Genomic DNA, 23,487 nt, shown 5'->3' with positions numbered 1-23,487 from the left:
TATCTCAACTATTGCCACTAACTACTGCCACATTCTTAAATAAAGTGGTGATCCTAACTGACCTAAAACAGGACATTTTTACTTGGATTAAATGTCAGGAATTGTGAAAAACTGAGATTAAATGTATTTTGGCTAAGGTGTATGTAAACTTCCGACTTCAACTGTGCTTATTCAAGGGTTTATCTTTATTTTTACATTTTGTTTTACAATATAGAATAATAGTGAAGACCTCAAAACTATGAAATAACACATATGGAATCATGTAACCATGGAATCATGTAATCATGTAAACTTTGAGATTCTTCAAAGTTGCCACTCTTTGCCTTGTTGACAGCTTTGCACACGCTTGACATTCTCTCAACCAGCTTCACCTGAAATGCTTTTCCAACTGTCTTGAAGGAGTTCTAACGTATGCTGAGCACTTGTTGGCTGCTTTTACAACATTTGTAAATGTTACAACATTCCAAGATGGCGTAGCAGTCAGGCGTCTTTGTCTTCGTCTGATCTTCATCTTGTCGTGTCCCGTGTATATATCTTTTTTCTTTGCATATATTTAGTATATATTTTTTAACCTCAACTCCAACATTCTCTCCTGCAACCCGCCTCACCCAATGTGGTATGGATCTGCTAGTTTCTTTACTTTAGAACCGGAAGCCCCAACAGAAGCCAGCCAGCTAACTAGCTACTAGTTAACTAGCCACTGCTAGCGGTCATCAGCTAACCTTTAGCCCGGACAGCTCCTGCAAGTCTGCACAGCGCGATTCATCCCAGAGCATACCGGACTCTTTTCCCCACATCTCCGGATTCCTACTGCAAGCTCTGAACCTTTTCACCTAGATCATCGCAGCTTTCTAGCTGCCATCCAAGTGGCTACTCCTGGCTAACGTATCTGTCCCGAAGTAGGTACCAATTAGCCTGGAGCTAGCCTCTGCTAGGCCCATCTCCTGGTTAGCTGAAGAGGCTACAATACCTATTTTGTCAATTGGCCTGGACCCCTTTTACTGCTGATACGGAGCCCCGCCGATCCTTCACGACTGGTCTACCAACGTAATGCACCCGAGGGGGTTTTCAACAGGCTCGTCCATCGCGACGTCCCCCGAATGCCCATCTGCTAGCCTGCTAGCTGCTGTCTAGAGCATATCGGACTGTTAGCTGAAGTGGCCCAACAGCCAATTTTCTTGGGCTAAAATACATATTTTGTCAATTGGCCTGGACCCTTTTACTACACTGAGCTCTGCCGATTCATCACGACTGGTCTGCCGACATAACTGCCCGAAGGGGCTACAACTGACTCTTCCTCTTGCCTTTCTAATCAACCTGGCCCAGGTATCCTGGAAGAATATTGACCTCATTCCGTCAGTAGAGGATGCCTGGTTATTCTTTTAAAAGTGCTTTCCTCACCATCTTAAATAAGTATGCCGCATTCAAAAAATTTAGAACCAGGAACAGATATCAACCTTGGTTTACTCCAGACCTGACTGCTCTTGACCAGCACAAAAACATCCTGTGGCGTACTGCATTAGCATCGAATAGCCCCCGTGATATGCAACTTTTCAGGGAAGTTAGGAACCAATATACACAGGCAGTTAGGAAAGCAAACGCTAGCTTTTTCAAACAGAAATTTGCATCCTGTAGCACAAACTCCAAAAGGTTCTGGGACACTAAAGTCCATGGAGAATAACAGCACCTCCTCCCAGCTGTCCATTGCACGGAGGCTAGGAAACACTGTCACCACCATTATCCATGATAATTGAGAATTTCAAGAAGCATTTTTCTACAACTGACCATGCTTTCCACCTGACTACCCCTACCCCGGTCAACAGCCCTGCAAACCCACAGCAACTTGCCCAAGCCTCCCCATTTCTCTTTCACCCAAATCCAGATAGCCAATGTTCTGAAAGAGCTGCAAAATCTGGACCCCTACAAATCAGCCGGGCTAGACAGTCTGGACCCTCTCTTTCTAAAATTGCAATTGTTGCAACCCCTATTACTAGCCTGTTCAACCTCTTTCATATCGTCTGAGATCCCCAAGGATTAGAAAGCTGCCACGGTCATTCCCCTCTTCAAAGGGGGAGACACTCGAGACCCAAACTGTTACATACCTATCTATCCTACCCTGCCTTTCTAAGGTCTTCGAAAGCCAAGTTAACAAATAGATCACCGACCATTTCGAATCCCACCGTACCTTCTCCGCTATGCAATCTGGTTTCCAAGCTGGTCATGGGTGCACCTCAGCCACGCTCAAGGTCCTAAACGATATCATAACCGCCATTGATAAGAGACAATACTGTGCAGATGTATTCATCGAACTGGCCAAGGCTTTCGACTCTGTCAATCACCACATTCTTATCGGCAGACTCAACAGCCTTGGTTTCTCAAATGACTGCCTCGCCTTGTTCACCAACTACTTATCAGGCAGAGTTCAGTGTGTCAAATCGGAGGGCCTGTTGTCCGGACCTCTGGCAGCCTCTATGGAGGTGCCACAGGGTTCAATTCTCAGGCCGACTCTTTTCTCTGTATACATCAATGATGTCGCTCTTGCTGCTAGTGATTCTCTGATCCACCTCTACACAGACGACACCATTGTGTGTACTTTTGGCCCTTCTTTGGAAACTGTGTTAACTAACCTCCAGATGAGCTTCAATGCCATACAACTCTCCTTCCGTGGTGTCCAACTGCTCTTAAATGCAAGTAAAACTAAATGCATGCTCTTCAACCGATCTCTGCCCGCACCTGCCCGCCCGTCCAGCATCACTACTCTGGACGGTTCTTACTTAGAATATGTGGACAACTACAAATACCTAGGTGTCTGGTTAGAATGTAAACTCTCCTTCCAGACTCACATTAAGCATCTCCAATCCAAAATTAAATCTAGACTCAGCTTCCTATTTCGCAACAAAGCATCCTTCACCCATGCTGCCAAACATATCCTCATAAAACTGATCCATCCTTGACTTTGGCGATTTAACCTTGACTTTTACAATTGCGATGTCATTTCATTTACAAAATAGCCTCCAACACACTACTCAGCAAATTGGTTGCAGTCTATCACAGTGCCATCCGTTTTGTCACCAAAGCCCCATATACTACCCACCACTGCGACCTGTATGCTCTCATTGGCTGGCCCTCGCTTCATATTCGTCGCCAAACCCACTGGCTCCAGGTCATCTATATGTCTTTGCTTGGTAAAGCCCCGCCTTATCTCAGCTCACTGGTCACCAAAGCAGCACCCACCCGTAGCAGGCGCTCCAGCAAGTATATTTCACTGGTCACCCCCAAAGCCAATTCCAACTTTGGCAGCCCTTCCTTCCAGTTTTCTGCTGCCAAAGACTGGAACGAATTGCAAAAATCACTGAAGCTGAAGACTCATATCTCCCTCTCTAACTTTAAGCATCAGCTGTCAGAGCAGATCACTGCTCCTGTACATAGTCCATCTGTAAATAACCCATCCAACTACCTCATCCCAATACTGTTTTTTTTTTTTTTTTTTTGCTCCTTTGCACCCCAGTATCTCTACTTGCACATTCATCTTCTGTACATTATCACTCCAGTGTTTAATTGCTAAATTGTAATTATTTCACCACTATGGCCTATTTATTGCTTTACCTCCCTTATCTTACCTCATTTGCACACACTGTATATAGACTTTTCTATTGTGTTATTGACTGTTTGCTTGTTTATTCCATGTGTAACTCTGTTGTTGTTTGTGTACCACTGCTCTGCTTTATCTTAGCCAGGTCGCAGTTGTAAATGAGAACTTGTCCTCAACTGGCCTACCTGGTTAAATAAAGGTTAAATATATATATTTTTAAATAAAAATAAATGTAAAAAACTGCGGTCCAACTCATCCCAAACCATGTCAATTGGGTTGAGGTTGGGTGATTGTGGAGGCCAGGTCATTTGATGTAGCACTCCATCACTCTCCTTGGTGAAATAGCCCTTACACATTCTGGAGATGTGTTGGGTCATTGTCCTGTTGAAAAACAAATGATATTCCCACTAAGTGCAAACCAGATGGGATGGCGTATAGCTCAGAATGCTGTGGTAGCAATGCTGGTTAAGTGTGCTTGAATTCTAAATAAATCACTGACAGTGTCACTAGTAGTGTCACATCACCTCCTCCATACTTCACGGTGGGAACTACACATGAAGAGATCATCTATTCACGTACTCTGTGACTCACAAAGACACAGCGGTTGGAACCACAAATTTCAAATTTGGACTCATTAGACCAAAGCACAGATTTCCACTGGTGTAATGTCCATTGCTCGTGTTTTTGACCCAAGCAAGTCTCCTCTTCTTATTGGTGTCCTTTAGTAGTGGTTTCTTTGCAGCAATTCGACCATGAAGGCCTGATTCACGAAGTCTCCTCTGAACAGCTGATGATGATATGTGTCTGTTACTTGAACTCTGTGAAGCATTTATTTGGGCTGCAATTTCTGAGGCTTTTAACTCTAATGAACTTATCCTCTTCAGCAGAGGTAACTCTGGGTCTTCCTTTCCTGTGGCGGTCCTCATGAGAGCCAGCTTCATCATAGTGCTTGATGGTTTTTGCAACTGCACCTGAAGCAACTTTCAAAGTTCTTGAAACGTTCCGGATTGACTGACCTTCATGTCTTAAAGTAATGATGGACTGTCATTTCCCCTTTGCTTATTTGAGCTGTTCTTGCTTTAATATGGACTTTTACCAAACATGGCTGTCTTCTGTATACCACCCGTACCTTGTCACAACACAACTGATTGGCTCAAATGCATTAAGAAGGAAAGAACTTTTAACAAGGCACATCTGTTTATTGAAATGCATTCCAGGTGATTACCTCATGAAGCTGGTTGAGAGAATTCCAAGAGTGTGCAAAGCTGTCATCAAGGCAAAGGGTGGCTACTTTGAAGAATCTAAAATCTAAAATCTATTTTGATTTGTTTAACACTTTTTTGGTTACTACAGGATTCGATATGTGTTATTTCATAGTTTTAATGTCTTCACTATTATTCTACAATGTAGAAACAAATAATGAATGAGTAGGTGTGTCCAATCTTTTGACTGGTACTGTATATAGAGTATGTGTGTGTATTGTACTGTATGTACAGTAATTGTGTCTGTCTGTCTGTCTGTCTTTTTAAGATGTTTGTCGTCTTTGTGGGAGTGAAATGGGCCATTGCCAGTCGGCATAGCTGTTGTGAACACAGAGACAGTGTCTCAGCCAAACAGTAATGTGTGTGTGTGTGTTTTTATAGTTTGACTATGTCGCCATGCCAGTCTCTGAGTTGAATAATGTAACCTGTTTACAGATAAGTTGCATTATTAACATTGGCACTCTACAGACAACAGAGGTATTGAGAGGTGCTCAGCGTGGCGTAGAGAGGGAGGAAGGGAGAGGGAGTGAGGGGGACGTGACCTGCTTTCTCTGCTCCCCTGCCTCTACTGGAGCCTGCCTGGGAGCACACCGCCATCAGTAGATCCAAGCTCACTGTAGCACAGCTGCACACTGTCTGTTGCGGGTCAGAGCCCAGTAGGGCTTGGCGCTGATGCTTTGCGATGCATTATAGGTCGGCACGAGGTGCAGCACTATCAGTTTGTTTAACTTCTGTAAAACGTTGTTTAACATTGTACAACAGATGGGACAGAATTTTGAAAATGGTTATGTTCAGTCAAGAAAATAAATAAATGGAACAACATTTTGTCTACATTGTATGCAACACTTTCCAGCACATGCTGTTTAGTTAACTGTTTTTGTGCAAAATGCCATTCTTATCCAAGCACTGTAATTTGTGGGAATGGGCTGTAGTGTATTGGAAGGGTTTTGTAGTTGTTTTCACCATCATTACCTCCGGTGCTCCTCCTAGGCATAGTTGGTTGAAGAGATGTTCAGAACCACAGTAGCTACTGTAATTTACTAGCTCTATTGTCATGATTGGTTGAGTATTTCTTCAGCCTCACTGAGAGTGTTGAATTGTCTCTCTCCTCTGTGGCGTACCTGTGCAGGTGGGCTGGCAGCTGAAGAACCTGGTGAATGCCCTCAGAGAAGACCCCAATGGAGTCATCCTCACCCTGAAGAAGAGACCTCAGAACACTCTCACGTCTGCCCCTGCCCTGCTCAAGAATGTACGATGGAAACCCCTTGCACTCCAGGTAATTGTATTATGATGTTTGAATATTTGTTTAGGATTCCTTCTGGTAGATATGAATAGCAATTATTTCACCAATTCATCTGGTTGCTGTTTAATTTTAGCGATAAGGAACAAAGCGCTCATTATTGATAATGACCAACTGGCCTAGAAGCTCCTTATGAGTGCCGCAATGTTAATAAATTAGATTATGATACATGATGAATTAAAGGGTAATTGTCTGTGAGTAAGCACTTAACTTAGAACTCATACCTGGTCACTCTTTAATTGAGTTCTATTGGATTGTGTGGAGTGTAATGATTTATATATACACTACATGACTGACAGGGGGGTGGTATTTTGAAGACCCCACACCTCAATTTTGGTACATGTAATTTTGTACTTTAAACATTTAATTGAAATACTGTAGAATTCCATTCATTCCTATGTAGGACTGCTTCTTCTGTGGAAAGCCAATGTGGCAGACCGGTGGCTTAAAAGTCTCTCATCAGCCAATACAAAACATCAGCAATCCAGGGTTTATATACATTATTGGTGGCGCGTCAGTGAAAGAGATGGTGAATCCATTGTGCTGCTCAGTGTGGTTGTAGTACAGACAGTACAGTATGGGGACTGGCTGGGGAAACAGGGGCTGCCTGAGGAGGAGGAACAAAGACAGAACGCTAGCTGGGGAAGATGACGGTAGAGGGGGTTGGGGGTTTACTTCATAACTGCCTGGATGGTTTTTCTTCGGGAGCCCTGTACTGCGTGAGAGCTATTTTTAGGTCTGCACTAGGCTTACTCATTTTCATGCTGCATGGGTTGCCTTGATGATGCCCAGGACCGTTTCTGTGGTTACATGTCTTTGGCATCTGCAGTGAAATCAGTTAATGTGTTCAGATAATCAGCACATCATTATCATATCTCAAAATGTGAAGCCAGAATGGTTGCTCCTGTATGGAACTGTGATGAGGTTGTGCATATGCACTGCAGTCATGTCAGGGAAATAATGATGTATGGATTATTTGGCACAGTGGCATGTATTTCAGTCTGAAAGGAACAGGGTTCTGCTTGAGCTATGCTTCATTATTGTGGCTGAATAAAAAATAAAAAAATAGAGTATTGGATTGCCTACCAGGGAGGTTATTGTTGGCAGTCTTACAGGTTAAACAAACAAATACACACAAAGGTTACCAATCAGTCACGAACAGTAGAATTCACCCAGTGTTTGGTTAATGAAGCACCTCAGAGTTAAATGACAGCATGCCGGATGACTGTAGGAGCCGTTGACATATGGTATGAACACTGTTAGAGTGACTTTATCTCCCAGGACTGTTTATGATGGATGTGTCAGTCAAAAAGAGTCAGACCACCGGAGCTCAACACGACTTGGAGAAAGGGTAGCCTGTTCTATTATTAAATGAACTCTTTACCAAATAGATGATGACAGAGGAGCCTATGTAAAATCCAGGTAGTAGAGGACAAAGACAATGTGAGATGAATTTGAAATGAATCTTCAGTGAACCACCATCAAGCACTCAGTGTTTCCAATTGTGGATAAGAGTCAATGAAGAGTGAACCTAGCCATCTGTTCATCCAGTGTCATACAGTAGTACTCTCAGTCAGCTGCCCTGGACAGACTGATAGGACACAGACAGAACCAAGGACAGAGGTTAATGCCGAGGTTAATGTGGCTGCTCATAGCGGGATCACTTCCAGCTGTAATAATTATTTTGTGCAGGGTTGTCTTTTTATAATAATACAGTGCAGTTGGAAAGTATTCGGACTCTTGCAGTTTTCCACATTTTCTTACATTACAGCCTTATTCTAAAATTCTCATCAATCTACACACAATGCCCCATAATATAACATTTTGCACATTAAAATACAAATTTGAAATAACATATTTAGACAAGTATTCAGACCCTTTACTCAGCGATTACAGCCTTGAGCCTTCAAGGATCTCTCTGTACTTTGTTCCATTCATCTTTCCCTCGATCCTGACTAATCTCCCATTCCCTGCCAATGAAAAACATCCCCACAGCATGACACTGCCACCACCATGCTTCACCTTAGGGATCGTCCCAGGTTTCCTCCAGACGTGACACTTGGCATAGGTTTCTCATGGTCTGAGTCCTTTAGGTGCCTTTTGGCAAACTCCAAGCGGGCTGTCATGTGCCTTTTACTGAGAAGTGGCTTCCGTCTGGCAATTCTACCATAAAAGCCTGATTGGTGGTATGCTGCAGAGATGGTTGTCCTTCTGGAAGGTTCTCCCATCTCCACAGAGGAACCAATAACATCAGGTTATTGGTCACCTCCTTGACCAAGGCCCTTCTCCTCTAATTGTTCAGTTTGGCCGGGTGGCCAGCTCTAGGAAGACTCCAAACTTCTTCCATTTAAGAATGATGGAGGCCACTGTGTTCTTTGGGACCTTAAATGCTGCAGACACTTTTTAGACTCTTCCGTAGATCTGTTCCTTGACACAATCCTGTTTCGGAGCTCTATGGACAATTCCTTCGACCTCATGGCTTGGTTTTTGCTCTGACATGCACTGTCACCTGTGGGACCTTTTATAGACAGGTGTGAGCCTTTCCAAATCAGATCCAATCAATTGAATTTAACACACGTGGACTCCAATCAAGTTGTAGAAACATATCAAGGTTGATCAATGGAAACAGGATGCACCTGAGCTCAATTTTCGAGTCTCATAGCAAAGGGTCTGAATAGTTATGTAAATAAGGTGTTTCTGTTTTTAATTTTTAATATATTTGCAAAAAAATCTAAATCTGTTTTCACTTTTTCATTGTGGTATTTTGTGTAGATTGATTAAAATCCATTTTGGAATAAAGGCTGTAACAGGCTGTAACAGGTCTGAATACTGCACTGTAAATGCCATTAGCAGACGCTTTTATCCAAAGCGACTTACAATAATGCGTGCATACATTTTACATATGGCAGGTCCCGGGAATCAAACCCACTATCCTGGCCCCCTGCTTTACCAACTGAGCTACAGAAGACCAGAAGATCTTGTTTTGTTTCCTAACCTATTCATAACCCACTGCTTCATATTTTCTAAACATTTTTTTTCCTGTTTTGGTCTGAGAGACATAAAAAATCTAACAGTTGGGGTATTTTCTTTTGACAGCACTGAGCCAACACATTTACACCATCATTTTAACTTTTCTTGTAGTGATGTATTAATAATGAAGAAGTACATAAAATGAATTTCTATTTTGAGTGGTATTTATTATTAATTACACAAGTCCAAGAGAAGGAGTGAGCTCTAGATGTTCCGAAGCCTCCATGGTCATACAAACTTATCAGGAAGGAATATGGCTCTGATTTCTTTGATAGGAGTTCAAGGAAAATTACAGAGCATTGATAATTTATCGTAGAAGTGGACTCGAAAGAGTAAAAGGAAAATATATGAACATTTAGTTTTTTGCTTTATGTTGTAATGTGATTTTAACAGGACCTTTACCAGTCAGATGTTATTGGGCACGGGGTTGAGTCATCACAGTAGGTTAGATTTCCTAGTGTATCTCCTGGCAAGAGATGGCTCATCCTCACCACACTTGACACATCTTGAAGAAATGTCATCTGGTCTGATGAAACAAAAATAGAACTGTTTGGCCATAATGACCATCATTATGTTTGGAGGAAAAAGGGGGAGGCTTGCAAGCCGAAAAGCACCATTCCAACAGTGAAGCACGGGGGTGGCAGCATCATGTTGTGGTGGTGCTTTGCTCCAGGAGGGACTGGTGCACTTCACAAAATAGATGGCATCATGAGGGAGAAAAATTATGTGGATATATTGAAGCAACAGCTCAAGACATCAGTCAGGAAGTTAAAGCTTAGTCGCAAATGGGTCTTCCAAATGGACAATGAACCCAAGCACACTTCCAAAATTGTGGCAAAATGGCTCAAGGACAACAAAGTCAAGGTATTGGAGCGGCCATCACAAAGCCCTGACCTCAATCCTATAGAATATTTGTGGGCAGAACTGAAAAAGTGTGTGGGAGCAAGGAGGCATACAAACCTGACTCAGTTACACCAGCCCTGTCAGGAGGAATGGGCCAAAATTCAGCCAACTTATTGTGGGAAGCTTGTGGAAGGCTACCCAAAACGTTTGACCCAAGTTAAACAATTTAAAGGCAATGCTACCAAACACTAATTGAGTGTATGTAAACTTCTGATCCGCTGGGAATGCGATGAAATAAATAAATGCTGAAATAGATAATTCTCTCTACTATTATTCTAAAATTTCACATTCTTAAAATAAAGTGATGATCCTAACTGACCTAATACAGGGATTTTTTACTAGGATTAAATGTCAGGAATTGTGAAAAACTGAGTTGAAATGTATTTGGCTAAGGTGTATGTAAACTTAAACTTCCGACAACTGTATATAGTCGTGATCCCAGAATCCCTTGTTGTTAGGGGTCCTGTTGTTATCCCCTCTATTAGTTGCCAAAAACCTCTCATTTACTGAACTTTTTGCCACATTTGTTGATATAGAAATCTGAAAATACTCTGGATGCATTGAGTAACATGATAAGAATATTCCTGGAAAATGTGGGGTAGGTGCAACATAAAACAAAAAAATTCAAAGAAGAGTCTTCACCTATAAGATGCTTTTTGATCTCTCCTAGTTGTGCCACTGAGGAACTAGAGCAAGCACACTTGTAGTTTTTTGGGTTGGAACACAGCCCTGCATCCCTGATATCACACAATTACTGTTGTTTACCTAATCCAAAAACATTCCATTATAAATCGCAATGTAGGTCAGGTAGGCATCATTTGAAAGCTTGTTCTATTGCCAACATGACTAGCTAAATGATAAAATACGATATTACGGTGTTAGGTTTTCAAAATACAATTCAGAGAAACAGATGGTAATTTGTGTCCGCGTAGTTAAGGAGTCATGAGTGCATTCAGGTGCGTGTGACGACACAATAGACCATTAGGCTCATTCTGGTCAGGGTATGACGCCATGTCGTATGGTAACTGTACATGAAACATGATGATCATAAACATTGACATTGTATATGACATGAGTTTTTTATTATGGAAATGTGAAGTACACATTTGGACTGACAGGTGTTTGGCTTGCTTGTATGACATCAAAGCGGTATTTATTATAATCCTCAAAGTCTCATCTTTCAAAATACGTAGAGTCACCTTAATTTACAGCATTTCCCTCACTCAGACAACAAAAAATTAGCAAAAGTTGCCCAATTAGCAGGAGGGGTAAGTCGCGTTGCGAGGTGCTCAAGTTTATAATGACTGTCAGTCAAAACCCACACAACACTGTGAAGCGCAAAGCCAACGCTCTGACGTCATGAATAGCATGTTACTGTACATCCACTGTGTTCCAATTTAATGTTTATCAGTGCCCAAGTCTGCCATTTACAACCTGTGAATGGGTACATGTGTAGAGGGCTACGAGAACTGTCTGACTCGCACACAAGCTCACAACATTGCACCCTAATCCTCTAGTAACTCAAACATGGAGAACTCTATTCTATAGGATCATGTCATAAAATGCTATGAATTAGAAATAATTGCATTTAGGAAATCGTTTAATACTTCTGCATCCTGCTATCCTGCTCAGTCTTGCTGTCTACATGAGTCCACCCTTGTCCCTACAGCCCATCCCCACCAGTCCCAACAGTGAGTCCAACACCCCGCCCAACAGTATGGGGACCATGGGGATGTCCTCTACGCTGGACAGTGGCCATGACGTCTTCATCCTGTCCCCAGTCTCTGGCCTCTATGGACACAGGTGAGCCTACCAAACCCATACATACAGCTACTGTTTACTGTACAGTTTAGTCCGGTTGCGCCTGCCTGATCTTCTCCATACCCTACCTGTTAATCACAGAGACGAGATAGGCATCATGTCCTGCGATGACATCAGCAAGTACAGCATGGAGAAGATGGGTATGAAGGGCTCGGAGTCTCCCAGCTTCTACCTGGACCACGATGGGGGCAAGTACTTCACGTTGGTGGAGGAGGATTGTCTGGCCCTGGGGCAGGAGTACGAGACTAGGGGTCGCTCCACCGGGGTCAGGCGGAGGGACAGGACACCCACCCATGGTGAGTCACCCAGCCCAGATAGGTAGCACTACCAACCAACCACCCTCTTCTCTCTGGGCAGTAGTGTAATGTTAAAAGAGCATTGAAGAGTGGAATTCCAGGCGAGGTGGGTAGCTCTCCTCTCCTGCCTTCGTTTAAGCTCATTCTCCTACAGTGTATCCAGCTGTAACTGGCACGTGGAGAACGTATAGCCCCATGGCAATTGCTATGCATAGTCGAGATTATTATTATACACCCCAGCGTATTCATGTTTCACAGAAACCCCTCCCTCTCACAGCCCAGCACCACCCCCCATGCCCACAGTCAGACATCCCCTGTCATTGCCCCTTCATCATCATCAGCACTGCAGCAGTAGGATGGCCAGCATCAGGATGACATCACCTAAGATCAGCCTGACTATTCTACATGCCACCCCTGTCTGCACTTTACATGATGAGCTCGTTCACATTACTGCACGGGACAACTCTGGAATATTTAGTGAGTGACACACTGTCTGTAAACACTGGGATAAGGAAAGGAGGTCTTTGCCAGCCCTTGACAATGTACAGTATTCTATCTGTCCATCAGACAGAAATGGCTGTTGAGGCTCTGTTGAGGCTCAGTTTGCCGTGTATTGTACAGTGTGTAGTGGTGCAGAGATAAATCCCTTTGGCTCTGCCAGACAGAGTGTTTTTCATGTTAACAGTCTGCCAGGGAAGTGACAGTGGATTCCTTCCAAGCCCATAATGGCTCCAAGCAGGGTACGATCTGCTCATCCCAGTCTGTGGAGGCACCATGTGTCATGATAAGGCCCATCACAGTCTCTCTCATGCTCACACATTCACACACGTGCAGCAGGTCTACCGTTTCCCCTTCACTCTAAAGTTCACTTCTTTTCAACTGGATTCCCATGATATAACCTACTCCTCTTATACCCCTTACTTTCCCTGCACTTTAACCACTGTCAGGCAGACGTCCACCCACCCACGCACAGCCACTCCACTCTCACCCTCTCCTCTCCCTCTCAGTGAGACAGCCCCCACTCTTCCCTCAGCTCCTAGCTCTCCCTACGCTCTTCCCTCAGCTCCTAGCTCTCCCTCCGCTCTTCCCTCAGCTCCTAGCTCTCCCTCCGCTCTTCCCTCAGCTCCTAGCTCTCCCTCCGCTCTTCCCTCAGCTCCTAGCTCTCCCTCCGCTCTTCCCTCAGCTCCTAGCTCTCCCTCCGCTCTTCCCTCAGCTCCTAACTCTCCCTCCGCTCTTCCCTCAGCTCCTAACTCTCCCTCCGCTCTTCCCTCAGCTCCTAACTCTCCCTCCGCTCTTCCCTCAGCTCCTAACTCTCCCTCCGCTCTTCCCTCAGCTCCTAACTCTCCCTCCACTCACACCTCAGCTCCTAACTCTGCCTCCACTCTTCCCTCAGCTCCTAACTCTGCCTCCACTCTTCCCTCAGCTCCTCTGCCTCCACTCTTCCCTCAGCTCCTAACCTCCTCCACTCTTCCCTCAGCTCCTAACTCTGCCTCCACTCTTCCCTCAGCTCCTAACTCTGCCTCCACTCTTCCCTCAGCTCCTAACTCTGCCTCCACTCTTCCCTCAGCTCCTAACTCTGCCTCCACTCTTCCCTCAGCTCCTAACTCTGCCTCCACTCTTCCCTCAGCTCCTAACTCTCCCTCCACTCACACCTCAGCTGACATGCTACTTGGACTTCTTTCCAGGTGACCTCAGGCCAGTTTCCATGCCAACGGATTACAACTGGATGGCAGAGACAAAGGAGCCAAATATGTACAAGAGAGGTAGCAGAGGTGGGTCCTTAAGTTCAGGTAGTCTCCTCAGTACCCCCCTTAAATGCCTTGACTTGGAGAAGGAAGTAGCTCTTGTTTCACTGCTTCTGCAAAGTACAGACTCCTAATGAGGACCAATCACAGTCCCCACTGTCAACAACATGACTAATCATCTGCTTATTTGGCAACCTTTTATTCATTTAACTGGAACTGCCACAAGTACTGGCAAAGAGCACAATGGTTTCTTTAGACTTTACATATAACCAGGGAATCTTGACAGAAACATGAATGCACATTTAGAACTATTTTTAAACTGTACTGTATAAAGATGAAGCTATCACAAGAAGCTCAGCCATTTTTTTTTAACAAAATGAGATTCAATCTATTATATATAGACAACATGTTCATGTCAGGCATTAATTGAGTTGAAAACCTAATATTTGTTTTGCACATGGCTGATTTCAGTGGTGTTTAGCTTTGTGAGACTATGTATAGCAGATATGTTGAGTGAGCTGTAGTGAGAGCATCTCACTCCCACGACTTTTGTTATAAATAACGAGTGCCGATATAAAGAACATATCTGCCTCCCTCTGCTCTGAAACCACAAACTGTTGGAGGCCTGCCCTCACTGATGGAAGGTAACGTGACAGAGGTTGGTTTCTGTGGAAACATGCAGGTCTGTGAGGTTAATGAAGCTCTATCGACTAAAGCTATGGAAACAACATTAAACATTACCTCAGGGGCTGCTCACACTTTGACTCAACATCAGACCGCAAGTATCGAACCAGAAATCTTCTGAATGTTTATATTCCTTTCAAATGATGCTTCCTTATACCTTTGGTAAGAGTTTGTTTTGCCATCAAGCATTTGAATGTGATAGGCACTCTAGGACTCCTAATGAACAAATAACAACCTCTCTGGGCTTCCAAATGACACAACTTTGCACTCCTCTTTCCCTCCTTCCCTGACCTCTGCTAGACTCAGACAACTCCCTGCTACGTTACCTGAGTGACGACAAGATCCTGGTGATCCAGGAGGAGCCAGATGTTTCCAGGGAATGCAAGCGGGACACTGGGCGGCGTTCCCGCAAGAAGAGCCACAACCCCAGCAGCCCCAGCTATCCCATCAGCCCATCCATGCTGGCCCCGCCCATCAGACTGGACTCAGGACCCCCAGAGGGCCTGTCCTTCTCACTGCCTGAGAGCAACACTGTGCCAATGTACCACGTGAGTCATCACAGCTACTATTTTTATTTGTCAACCTGCATCAAGAATGACATTATGGCTTTTAATGCAGTCAGACATAGTGGCATAATGGTTTGGCAATGCAGATTCAACATATTTGTGTCACAGAGCAGTGATATTTTTGTGGTTAAAGCCTTTTGAGGTCACAATATTAGATAAGTGAGTCAGAAGTTTCCACACTGTCATCCATACCACCTCTACTTCCACAACCCCAGACACCCCATGGTTCCTGCCCCCGATCTTCTGATCTGCCTGCCTGGTCACAACTGGAAACACGGTCCACCCTCTGAGATGACAGTGTGCTATGATCTCTCTCTCATATCTCTCTCTCTCTCTCTCTCTCTCTCTCTCTCTCTCTCTCTCTCTCTCTCTCTCTCTCTCTCTCTCTCTCTCTCTCTCTCTCTGATGCGCTAATCTGCTCTTTACCTTTCCGCAGAGAGCTGGAGACACACTGAGAGCTGACACTGACAGGTGAGTGAGCAGTTCTTCTCCATGGGGTCAAGGGGACAATCTAGGCATGATTTTGTGAGGAACGTTGATTTATTTGATGATTTAAAAAAAATTATGTGTGGGACTTGGTTTTTGCCTAAACTATGGAGGCTAGTTGTGTACCTTCCAATTTGGTTTGTATCATACTGCTATCAGTAAATTGAAAGCTTGTTTTTATCAACTATCAACATTTTACTGATATATACAGTACTTTATATTGTGCATGTTTTGATATTGGATTTACAGTATATTAGTTACTCACTTCTACAAATTATTTTTATTCAACCAATGACTCTTTTGAGTAAAGTAAATTGCCGTCATCCTGCATACCACCATATGAATAATCATGGTTGAGATTATTTTTTGTCTTCAGTGTGTTGTAACAATTGATTAACTTAATTGAATTGGCCTCAAGGGAATGACATTTAAACATACATCATGAGGGTTGCCAAGCAGACAATGCTTCCCCTTTACCCTTCACTGACCTAAATCATATTTTCTGGTTCTATTTAAGAAACACTGTGCTTTGTTCCAATTGATGCTACAATCCAACCCAATTCAACATCTTGCCCACAGTCAGTGTTCAGTGGATGCTCCAACCATGTAGTTATACAATAGTACAGTAGGTCTGGAAGTAGAGAAGTCCTCTCAGCCATTTTTACAGTGATGAGTGCTGATTAAGGTGTTCATAAATGGCCAACATGCGCAGCACATCCCCTCAGCGGTTTCCGTTGTGCTGTGCTGAGCTCTACTGAGACACAGAGACTGGCTGAATTGGATTTCCTGCCACCTGCTCTGTGGTTTAGCTCACTTCTTTCACTTGCTGGAAACAATACAGTACTTGTCCAAATGTATCAGGCTTTAGTTTAGATCATTCTCTTTGGTAGAATGGATGCACTGGCGCTCAGTTTGTACACCGTGTATATGGGTAAGGTGTCAGTATGATGGTCAGATACCTGCTATGTGTTTGACATCCAGTCCACTGCATGTTACACACCCAAAAGAGATGTTTCTGTACCTAATACACTATGATTGACAGTAGGAAAGCTGGATCTGAGTGTATTACAAAAGTAAGTAGTGAGACCTATATTGAGAATGCCATGTGATGTCCATTTCTTCAGTCAGTGTCCATGTTTCGGTCCCACGGTACCACCTGTCAGTAGAGCCATTTCCAGATGGGCATTCAGGCCAGCCCTGGGAATGATACAGATACTAAGTTCTTTGGGATGAATTCTAGCATGAGATAGACTCAAACAAATCAATGTTTAATGTACTCCATGTAACTTATGCATTCATGTCAATGGAATATACATTAATATTTTACTCACATACAGTAGATGTCAAGTTACGATTCTGCTTTTTATGATGAATAATATCCATGTAAGGATTAGTTTGATACCAGTACATGATGATCTCATCCCCAGATAAAGAGGATTAGCATCCATTTTATTGTAGGCTTACAAACCTGATCTCCCCTCTCCTCAGGTATGCTAGTTTTGGCATCGAAAGACAAGGAGGCTCATCCATGAGGAAGGTAAAGTCAAAGATTGAAATACTACTGTTACTCCCCTGTTATGAGTCCTGTACTTTAGACACCTGTTCTAATCAAACCCTCTCCTCTTCCCTCTCATTGCAGTCATTTCACTATGCGTCTTTAAGGACTAAGACCAAAAAGAGAACCAAAGGTGAGACGTGGGATAAGTCCATTCACTGTGTGAGGATTCTTTTGGTGATCCTTTGTCAATCATTTTACATTAGGATTTGTGATGGGTTTGAAATGATGCTAGTATTGAGGTTATCATCCCGGGAATGTTTAGTGTGTCCATGTGTCTATGAGAATTCTCTGTGATATCCTGCTCTCCACCCAGGTTCTCTGACTAGCGCTAGCCGCAGGCGTATCTCCTGTAAGGACCTGGGCCATGGGGACTGTGAGGGCTGGTTGTGGAAGAAGAAGGATGCCAAGGGCTACTTCACCCAGAAGTGGAAGAAGTACTGGTTCATCCTCAAGGACTCCTCGCTCTACTGGTACACCAACCAGAATGTAAGCTGCTCTCTGACAAGTACATTACAGCTGTCAAACAATACTTTATTTTCTCTTATCTGCCACAACAGGCTTGCTGTTTACCAACACTATCTGCAGAGTTGTCTTGGTAACTCACACAAACATAGCCATATTCCAGACACTGAACCATTTATGTTAAAGTGTCATGTAGCGTACAGTACATTCAAGTATGTCTGATATCCTTAATGAGGTGTGTCATCTCTACAGACATACTGCAATGTATTGCTTCTCATTTCCCTTACCTCTCCCTTCCTAGGACGAGAAGGCTGAAGGTTTCATCAGCCTACCTGAGTTCCGAATAGATAGAGCAATTGAATGCAGAAGGAAACAGTGAGTGTTTTTGTGATTAATGTTTTTTTTGTCTCTCAATCTGTTAGTGAACCTGGGGATTTAAAAGAAAAGTCTAAATGAAACACAAAAACAGATGATGCCGTTGCGTGGCATAAATATTTGATTTGAATAACGAGGGCTTTAAATAGCCGTGGCACAAAGTGGCAGAAGTAAATAATAGGTGTCTATTTCCACCTGAGAAGGGTCACACAGTGTTTCTTGGTAGTCTTAAACAAATCCACTTTGAAACAAAAGTAAACACCTCACACACATGGTTATGGGCTTTAAAAAAGAAGACACCTGTACCATGTTGAAGTCTATTACAATTTGAGTTTGCATCCCAATATTAAACCGTTTGACATAGAAACACCAGATTCTCTGTGTTTAAAAAAAAGTGTATTAATTATGAAAATATTAAAAACATTCCACCCATGAGGCCACTTTTTAAATTTTAATTAGGCAAGTCCGTTAAGAACAAATTCTTATTTACAATGATGGCCTACCCCGGCCAAACGCGGACAACGTTGGGCCAATTGTGCACCGCCCTGTGGGACTCCCAATCACGGCCGGATGTGATGCAGCCTGGATTTGAACCAGGGACTGCAGTGATGCCTCTTGCACCGAGATGCAGTGCCGGGAGCCCCTAGGTCATTTGACTGCAGGAAAGGGCTACAGGAACAGTGTACAGTACATCTACCTGGCCATTGTACCACATGGTCTGGATCTCAGGCTAACAGAATGAAGTAATGCAAAATGGAGATGTTTGAGAATCAGATGATCTACAAGACTGTGCAGACTAATTAGATGTTGTTTGTGCTCCTGCTGCAGTGCCTTCAAAGCCTGCCATCCCAAAATCAAGAGTTTCTTTTTCGCCACAGACTGTTTGGAGGAGATGAACAGGTAACTATTTTTTCTAGCATTACTACCTGTACTTTGATGGTAGGGTTAGTTAGTGTGCTTATTTCATAAAATGCTCTCTTGATTGTAACAGCATGTACTTTAGCTTACATATTATCTAAAACAAATCTCAGTTTCAGAGAATTCATAGCTGGAGCTGTGACATAGTTCTTTCGTTCTCAAACATGAGGAATAAGAAAATATACTTTAGGTTGGTAGTGTTGTTCTACTGAGACTTTATTTTTGTGTTTTTTTTAACCCGAGATAGTGTAAGATGATAAAGAGCAGTACGTCTCTTGTTTCAAAGAGCCCTCTGGGTCAGCAGCTACTGCTTTGTTTATCAGAAACAGTTTCATCTTTCCCTTGGGTTGTGACTGATTGACTTGTTATTATCTCTGGCTCTTTTCTGTGTAATTATGTGGCAGTGTTGATCACAAATGCCCTTTATTGATTGAGTAGCATTAGCTAAATAAAGGATTTGAGAGGATTCAGAAAGACTGCATATCATAACATCGATATACTTTCGTCTGCATTGGTTATTACTGCATTGTCGGAACTAGAGGCACAAGCATTTTGCTACACTCGCATTAACCTCTGCTAACCATGTGTATGTGACAAATAAAATTTGATTTGGATTTGATTTGGATTTTTGTCTTCAATGCAAACTGTTAATAATTAATATTCTTAAGAAATATAGACCACATAACACATCAAACCTCCTACCACACCCAGTATGGTATCAGTTAGTCAGTTAACCATCTCATGATGTGTGTCTGCACCCTGTCCTGTTACCCATGTAGATGGATGAACCGGCTGGGGCTGGCGGCGATTGGCTACACACCTGACGATAAGGTTCCACGGCCCGATGAAGGTAGGACAATCTGACTACATATTTAGTGACATCAAACAACATTGTTGTGATGTGTAAATCAAATGATTTAAGGACATTGAAGTGAAATGTTAGGTAATTGTATTAGATCAATGCCTATTGTACTGTAGTGCAAGACATACAGTATTGGTATGGATGAGGTCACCCAAGCTGTTTAGTTTATTGATGTTTAACTTTGATGTTTCAGATTATTGGAGTGAGAGTGACCAGGATGAGATGGATGGTTCTATGACTCTGAAACAAGAGGGCATGTCATCTCGCTGTGACACCTACCACCGCACCCCATCTGTGAGTGCAGGCCACTGGTTCACACTCTGGAACAAACACTCACATGTACACGTTCACTGTGCACGCACGTACACACACACACACACACACACACACATACATAGTGGTTCTATCAATATCATTAAATACCTCTGTCCACTGGCCCCCTTCCAGGTGAACTCCTCCAGTCCGTTCCCTGAGCGCCACTTTTCCAGTGAGTCCACGTACTCCCACTCCTCAGCTGAGGACTCCCGTCCGGACGTCCCTGGGAGCACCCAGTCCTCCGGCTGCCGCCCCACCCTCCGCCCTACCCTCCGTGACACCCAACGCCGCTCCTGGCAGGACCTGATTGAGACGCCTCTCACCAGCTCGGGCCTCCACTTTCTGCAGACAGTGCCGGGGGAGGGTGACAGGGGTGACGGGGGCTACGGCAGCGGCCATATGGGAATGGGTCAGCTGCTTATGTCTCCTGAGCGCCGACGCCAGGCCACACTGCCCACACAGAGGCGTCGACAACCTGACAGAGATGGGCCCTTCCCATTGGTGGACATAGAGGAGCGCGAGCAGCGCCTTCACTGTTCCCACAAGCAGCGCAGCCAGAGCCTGCCCCGGAACAGGGACGTGCAGGGCACCAAGGGAAGCCTGCACTCAGCAGGACCCTCAGAGGAGAGGAGTGAGGATGACGAGGTGCCATTCAGAAAGCACAACTCCAAGAAACACCAAGGTAAGGATGCACTCTAGCACTTCCTGCTCTCGCCAGGCTTCTCTTTAAGACTCCTCAGACTTCAAGTTACACATATACCTTGTTATGCCTTGATTATATATTTATTTGATGACAAGGTACATTGTAAAGCTTTTATCCAAGTTAAAATGGTTGAATTAGGTTTAGCACAGAGCTTTGAAATCCTGTCCTACTTTCTCCCCTCAGATTCTCAGTCTAAAGAGCGAGGTCATGATCATGAGGGAGTGGATGGCTTCCAGGAGCTGTATCGCTCCATAGAGCGGGCCAGCCTGTCTGCCCTGGGGGAGCAGAGGCCCTCCACTAAACAGGATTTCAGACGCTCCTTTGTCAAGCGCTGCAACGACCCTGTCATCAACGACAAGCTGCACCGCATTCGTGCCCTGCGCAGCACACTCAAGGTACGGAGAGGGCGGGACACAGCCACAGGGCAGGCTGTGGCCCAGTCATAGGGCAGGTATGAGTCATAGGGCAGGGTGGAGTCTTATGGAGGTACAGAGGGTGGTACAGGTCCAGTAGGTGGCTGTCTATGGTGATGAGAGTGAGGTGGCATATGAGTGGGGTCATTGGGGTAGTATGTAAGCCAAACACTAACTGATGTTTTCCCACAGGCCAAAGAGGGTGATCTGGCCATTATCAGCCAAGTACTGGACGACTCCGGTCTAAACTCCCAGAAGTTCCAACAGTGGAAGCAGCAGCACCATGAGCTGTTTGTGGACATCTGTGAGTTCAGCTCCGTCCCGACAGAGCCCCACCCCGAGGGATCCGACCTCTCACCCCTGTCCCCACCACTGATGATGCACACCCACTCCTTCATCGAAACTCACGTTTGAGACACGAGTACTCAGAGACAGAGTAACAAGGAGACACTGTGGAATCATGCCATTATCTCTTCCCCCGCAATCGTTTATGCAGCCAGGGTCTACCATCACCATTCCCTTCAAACTAACTGACAAACCAATCACTGTAATATGTGTACATACTGCACTGAGGTCAAACATAAGAGTAACTGTTGGTGTATATACTGTATATTGGATAAAATAAGGCCCCCACGGGGTGCCATTCTGCATGCCTGAAGAGAAACTATCATTCATTATCTTTAAAACAGAAAATGCAACAAATGATAGATTGAAAGAGAACTTAACAACAAAAAGTTGTAACTGTTTTTGGCTGATGCAAATGCATTTTTTTTCTTCTATTGTATTTTTTCTTATTTCATTGCTTGCTTAAGAGGAAGGGAGTTTAGTTTTTATTTCCTTTTTATTTCCCCTTTAATGCTGCTTTAAGAGAGAGCTATGTCGGACTGGCTAATAGGCATCATTCTGATTACAACAATGCACCCCCTACTGGGGCACCATGGTACTGTGTGACCCTGAAACCCACGGAAAGAAAGACTCAATCTGTTTAAAAGTATGTACTGTATGTATGTATAAGTGTGGAGAGAAGATGGGTGTGTGAGGGAGAGAGAGAGATGGAGGTATTTGGCCTTTTAGTGTATGAGGCTCAGTAGGGTTTTATAATGCATTTCTGTTGTATGTACGGATGTTGCATGTTTAACATGTATGTATAATTATGTAGATTTGGTTTGAAATTTAAACAAAGTAGTTTAGCCAAACACAGCTCACCGGAATGAAACTTTTACATTTATTGATATATCTTTGTAGCTATTATGATTTTGGCCATCATTATAGAATTTGTTGGTGAAATTGATTTTTTAAATCAAACATCTGCATGGTAGTAAACATGTACATGTGGCCATTGAGGTTGAGAAATGTGTTAAATGAAAAATATTATATTGTTTGCATAGCAGCACCCTCTATTTAAAACTGTGAACTATATACTTGTGAATGCAATCTTTAGATTCTGTGACCACAGAATCTTTTTACTTATATTTTTCTTAGAAAAATGATATAAAATACAAAAAGCATTGAGTCTCCTGAATGACTGTTTTTGCTTCACTCCAGCTGTTACAGAAATTACCTCCTGATCTTCAGGATTGATTCAGGTCCTGAGTTCTGCTCATGTATTCTGTTCCCTTTCTGTGTCTCTGTTGATTTTATATGTGAATGTACTGGTTTATTTTAAAAAGGATCCCGGAAATTGTCAACGTATCTGCTTAAGTTGTTTATTTCTACAGGTTGAGAAGTAGTACTGTAGTACTTCAATGTGACTGCATTCTATCTGCGCAAAATACATGATCAACAACTCATAACACATTTTTAATGTTTGACACACTTGGTTGTTTCTTTTCTAGGCCTATTTACTTGACTTTCTTTTACTTGGTTTCTATTTTACTTCTATCAAATTTCAATGATAATGTTTTACTTTGCGCCGCTTAATACTTGTACCCTATTCCTGGCAGGATATTGACATTGCTTCAATTCACCTGCAATTATCATCCAGTGTTGTGTCCTGGTACTTAAAATGCTTTTTAGGTGTCAGTACATTTGTTATACAGTATAACTACACTGGCCCGGCTACATGTCATAATAGACATACTACTAACACTTCTAAAATGTCCGCAGTTGTTGCTCTAAATTCTCAAATTTTATGAAGAGCAGTACATGTATTGTAGAATGTATTTCATTTAACCAGAATGTAATTGTTCTCACAAT

General features: G+C 43.4%; 1 protein-coding gene across 1 annotated transcript in view; it reads left to right on the top strand.

Moving 5' to 3' along the window:
* Positions 1-22,803, top strand: part of LOC115135757 (connector enhancer of kinase suppressor of ras 2-like) — a 56,424-nt gene extending 33,621 nt beyond the window's left edge. Inside the window, exons 9-24 of the mRNA XM_029670815.2 lie at positions 5,984-6,130; positions 11,757-11,890; positions 11,990-12,204; positions 13,890-13,976; positions 14,934-15,181; positions 15,636-15,670; positions 17,174-17,222; positions 17,325-17,373; positions 17,557-17,729; positions 18,007-18,080; positions 18,909-18,980; positions 19,778-19,848; positions 20,054-20,154; positions 20,308-20,857; positions 21,062-21,273; positions 21,484-22,803. Coding sequence (XP_029526675.1) covers positions 5,984-6,130; positions 11,757-11,890; positions 11,990-12,204; positions 13,890-13,976; positions 14,934-15,181; positions 15,636-15,670; positions 17,174-17,222; positions 17,325-17,373; positions 17,557-17,729; positions 18,007-18,080; positions 18,909-18,980; positions 19,778-19,848; positions 20,054-20,154; positions 20,308-20,857; positions 21,062-21,273; positions 21,484-21,705 — 2,439 coding nt within the window. The 3' untranslated portion in view covers positions 21,706-22,803. The remainder of the gene's footprint in view (positions 1-5,983; positions 6,131-11,756; positions 11,891-11,989; positions 12,205-13,889; positions 13,977-14,933; positions 15,182-15,635; positions 15,671-17,173; positions 17,223-17,324; positions 17,374-17,556; positions 17,730-18,006; positions 18,081-18,908; positions 18,981-19,777; positions 19,849-20,053; positions 20,155-20,307; positions 20,858-21,061; positions 21,274-21,483) is intronic.
* Positions 22,804-23,487: the final 684 nt, after the last annotated feature.

The sequence above is a fragment of the Oncorhynchus nerka genome, linkage group LG10 (assembly GCF_034236695.1).
Source record: "Oncorhynchus nerka isolate Pitt River linkage group LG10, Oner_Uvic_2.0, whole genome shotgun sequence".
Taxonomy (NCBI): Eukaryota; Metazoa; Chordata; class Actinopteri; order Salmoniformes; family Salmonidae; genus Oncorhynchus; species Oncorhynchus nerka.
Note: the sequence above shows the minus strand (reverse complement) of the source record. Positions and strands in the feature narration are given on the sequence as shown.